General features: G+C 40.6%; 1 protein-coding gene across 1 annotated transcript in view; it reads left to right on the forward strand.

Moving 5' to 3' along the window:
• LOC118736288 (salivary glue protein Sgs-3-like) overlaps positions 1–787 on the forward strand; it is a 1256-nt gene extending 469 nt beyond the window's left edge. The window contains exon 3 of the mRNA XM_036466384.1: positions 2–787. Coding sequence (XP_036322277.1) covers positions 2–653 — 652 coding nt within the window. The 3' untranslated portion in view covers positions 654–787. The remainder of the gene's footprint in view (position 1) is intronic.
• Positions 788–3709: the final 2922 nt, after the last annotated feature.

Here is a 3709-nt window from a genome sequence, read left to right on the forward strand (position 1 = left end):
CTACAACAACAACTACTGCAACTACTACAACTCCGGCTCCAACTACAGCCACAGCTGCTATAACGACTACCACGGTCGCTGCAACAACTCCTACTACAACAACAATTACAGTTCCTACAACAACTTCTACGCGAACAACAACTACAAAAACTCCTGCCCCGACAACGACCACCGTTGCTGCAACAACTACAACGACATCAACTGCGTGTGCGGCGTCATCAAGCACAGTTCCCACGACAATTTCTACAAAAACAACCACTACTGCCACTCCAATATCTCCCGCTCAAACCACATCTCCTGTTATTGCTACAACAAAGAAACCATGCGAAACAACCATTCCGCCATGCACCACAGTACCACCACCTTGCTCTGACTCGCTCTCTGTAAAATCCAATAGCCAACAAGCTAAGCCATCCATTGCTATAACGCATCCACAAGCCACCGATTCCAATAACGATCATTATGTTCTGACGGCTTGTTTGGATAAAAAGAACGGCTTCCTGTTACCTGCGTTGAGTAACTGCAACGATTTTTACATTTGCCGTGAAGGAGTTGCTGTTCAGGTCACTTGTGGTGACTTGCATTTCAATCCTCTTAGAGGAGTGTGCGATCTTCCCGAATATGCTGGCTGCATTCGACATGTGTCATATTGAGCCTCGAAAGCACTGCCAGAAAAACTATGAAATCGAAATTTAGGACCTACCAAAGTATTGATGATTGATGATGTGTAATAAAATGTTTAAATTTATATTATTAAAAAAAAAAATTAAGTAACTATTCCCGAGAAAATAAAAGCAACATTCAACTAAATTTGAAGTTTTTTCATTTCATGCATAAAAATTGTCAAATCATTATCCCAGTAACGGATTTGTATACTAATAATATATTGGCGCGGAGGGACCTGCAGTTTTACACCTACTCCGAACGGCGATTGTATTTATTTTTACGATAAGCTGTTTGTCATGGCAGAAATACACTCAAAGGTTTACCACTGCCTGCCGAGGTGCGACCGCTATTAGAAAAACTTTTTTTCTAATATCTTACAATCACTGCTAACAACTACACCACAACTGGATAAAATAACGCCTACCCAATCAACGCAGTTAAAGAAAATCAGTTTTTTACGCTCCTGTAAAATTTGAGTACCGAAAGCAGTGCATGGAATTTACCACTTTATTGGTAGATAGATCTACCAACTTTTTAGCTATATTATATTTTCTACTATTTTTACCAAAAAAGGCTAAAAATTTACCAATATATTCCGGAATGAAACAAAGAGATTTAAATGAACATACTTATTTTGTCATCGAACACACTTCAAATAAACATTAAAAGTTAACTCTGACGGAGAATAATGGTTTGAGCCTCCCTCCTACTGAATTAATACGGGGCCTGAATCAGGGCATCCGTGATAAAATCAAATTTAATACGAAATTCGGTCGTGAGTTCGCTTTTTCAATTCAAAGTCTATTGGAGAAAAACAGCTGTTACATACTTTATTTCATTCGATTGTAATCGCGATTCCTTCGATCACGGATGCCCTGATGCGGGCCCACAGTTATGTATGTATGTATGTTTTTTGTTGAATATTTTATTCACGTGAAATAGTTTTTTGTTTAATCTAACAATAAAATTTATCCTAAAGCGAATTCATATAAGATCATAGCAGGTGTATAAAACAATACTTACACTAACAATGGCAGAAGAATTACATCAAAAACATCATTTTGACATTAAGAACCACCGAGAGGACAATCCAGCCGTTCTGGTAGCACCATCTTTTATGAAATCGCCATGTTTTATTCTATAACTATTTAATATTGTTTCCTTTAAAAATTTTTGATGTCCGCTATTGATTTTTTCGAAGTCCACGCACTGACCGTAAACTAGGCGGTTTTTCAAAGGCAGCGACAATATTAGCTTTGTTCCACACGAACCCGTGGTATCCGCGGGTGCCCAAAACAGTCCAGAAAGCGTTACTCACGCTAGAAAAATGGGTAATAGAGAGCGAATATTTTCCACTTTTGGGTCGTAAATGTCTTATTCTTCGTGCCCGAAACAGCCCGGACTTTTTTCCGGGCAGAAATGTGCAAGAAGTCAATTTGAAATAACAGCTGTTGTTTGTTTACATCCGGTATAAAATTTTGTTAAATATAAAATTATAAAATAGGACTAAAGGTTCAGAAATGGAGGTATTTGCTAACTTTATTAACTATATAAGATAAATACACATAAAATCATTGTTTAGAACTGATTTGTTGATTCCGGGCGGGAAAAGTGGTTTTTGCGTTCCTCACGCTCTGGGCACTTTTGGCACGGGTTCACACATTTTTGACACTTGTGAGAGAGTAACTTACTTTTACGCTCTAATTACCAAAACAGCCCGGAAAGCGTGTGGAATAAACCTATTATATGATCTATTCTATTTCATAAAATAAATTTGTATCACAGTGTAAAAGCTTCTATGGGTCTTAGGCTTCTTCTTCTCTATTGGCGTTGTAACCGCCTAAGCGATTTTGGTCGAGTCCAAAACAGCAAGCCAGTCGTTTCTCTTCTGTGCCAACTGACGTCAATTGGAAATGCCAAGTGAAGCCAAGTCCTTCTCCACCTGGTCTTTCCAACGCAGAGGAGGCCTTCCTCTTCCTATGTTACCATCATTGCGACTCGCGTTTAATGCTTTCAGAGCTGGGGCGTTTCTATCCATTCGAACGACATGACCTAGCCAGCGGAGCCACTGAATTTTAATTTGCTGCACTACGTCTATGTCGTTGTAAAGTTCATACAGCTCATCGTTAAATTGCCGGCGGTATTCGCCATCGCTGACGCGCAAAGGACCATAAATCTTGCGCAGTATCTTTCTCTCGAAAACTCCAAGAGCCGCTTCATCAGATGTTTTCATTGTCCATGCCTCTGCGCCATACACCAGCACAGGCATGATGAGTGACTTATAGAGTGCGGTTTTTGTACGATTAGGGAGGACTTTATTTCTCAGTCGAAAGTTGCACTTGTTGGCAAGAGTAATTCTCCGTTGGATTTCAAGGCTGACCTTATTATTGGTGTTAATCGTGGTTCCCCATAAACGAAGTCGTTTATTTTTCAAACTTGTAACTGTGGTGCCAAGATGCGTATGCTCTGACTGTTTGTGTGATGACAGGAGATACTTCGTTTTGTCCTCGTTCACCACCGGACCCAATCGCTTTGCTTCTCTATCCAATCCCGAGAAGGCAGAACAGACGTAGCCATTGTTTTTACCGATAACATCGATGTCGTTGGCATACGCCTGCAATTGTACGCTTTTGTAAAGTATTGTGCTTGAGCGGTTCAGTTCTGCGGCTCTTATTATCTTCTCCAGCATCAGATTAAAGAAATCACACGAAAGAAAGTCCCCTTGTCTGAAACCTCCTTTGGTATAAAACGCCTCGGACAGGTCCTTCCCTATTCTGACGGAGCTGGTGGTATTGCTCAACGTCATTTTATAGAGCCGTATTAGTTTCTCGAGGATACCGAATTCCGACATCGCGGCATAAAGGCAACTTCTCTTCGTGCTGTCGAAACCGACAAATAGATGGTGTGTGGCGATCCTATTCTCGCGGGTTTTTTCCAAGATTTGGCGTATTGTGAATGCCTGATCTATGGTGGATTTTCCAGGCCTAAAGCAACACTGATGGAGGATGGTTCCGTGCGCAGAAGTGGAAAACTTTTGACTGCC

Source organism: Rhagoletis pomonella, unplaced genomic scaffold, assembly GCF_013731165.1.
Source record: "Rhagoletis pomonella isolate Grant_MI unplaced genomic scaffold, Rhpom_1.0 Rhpom_scaffold_00003, whole genome shotgun sequence".
NCBI classification, from domain to species: Eukaryota; Metazoa; Arthropoda; class Insecta; order Diptera; family Tephritidae; genus Rhagoletis; species Rhagoletis pomonella.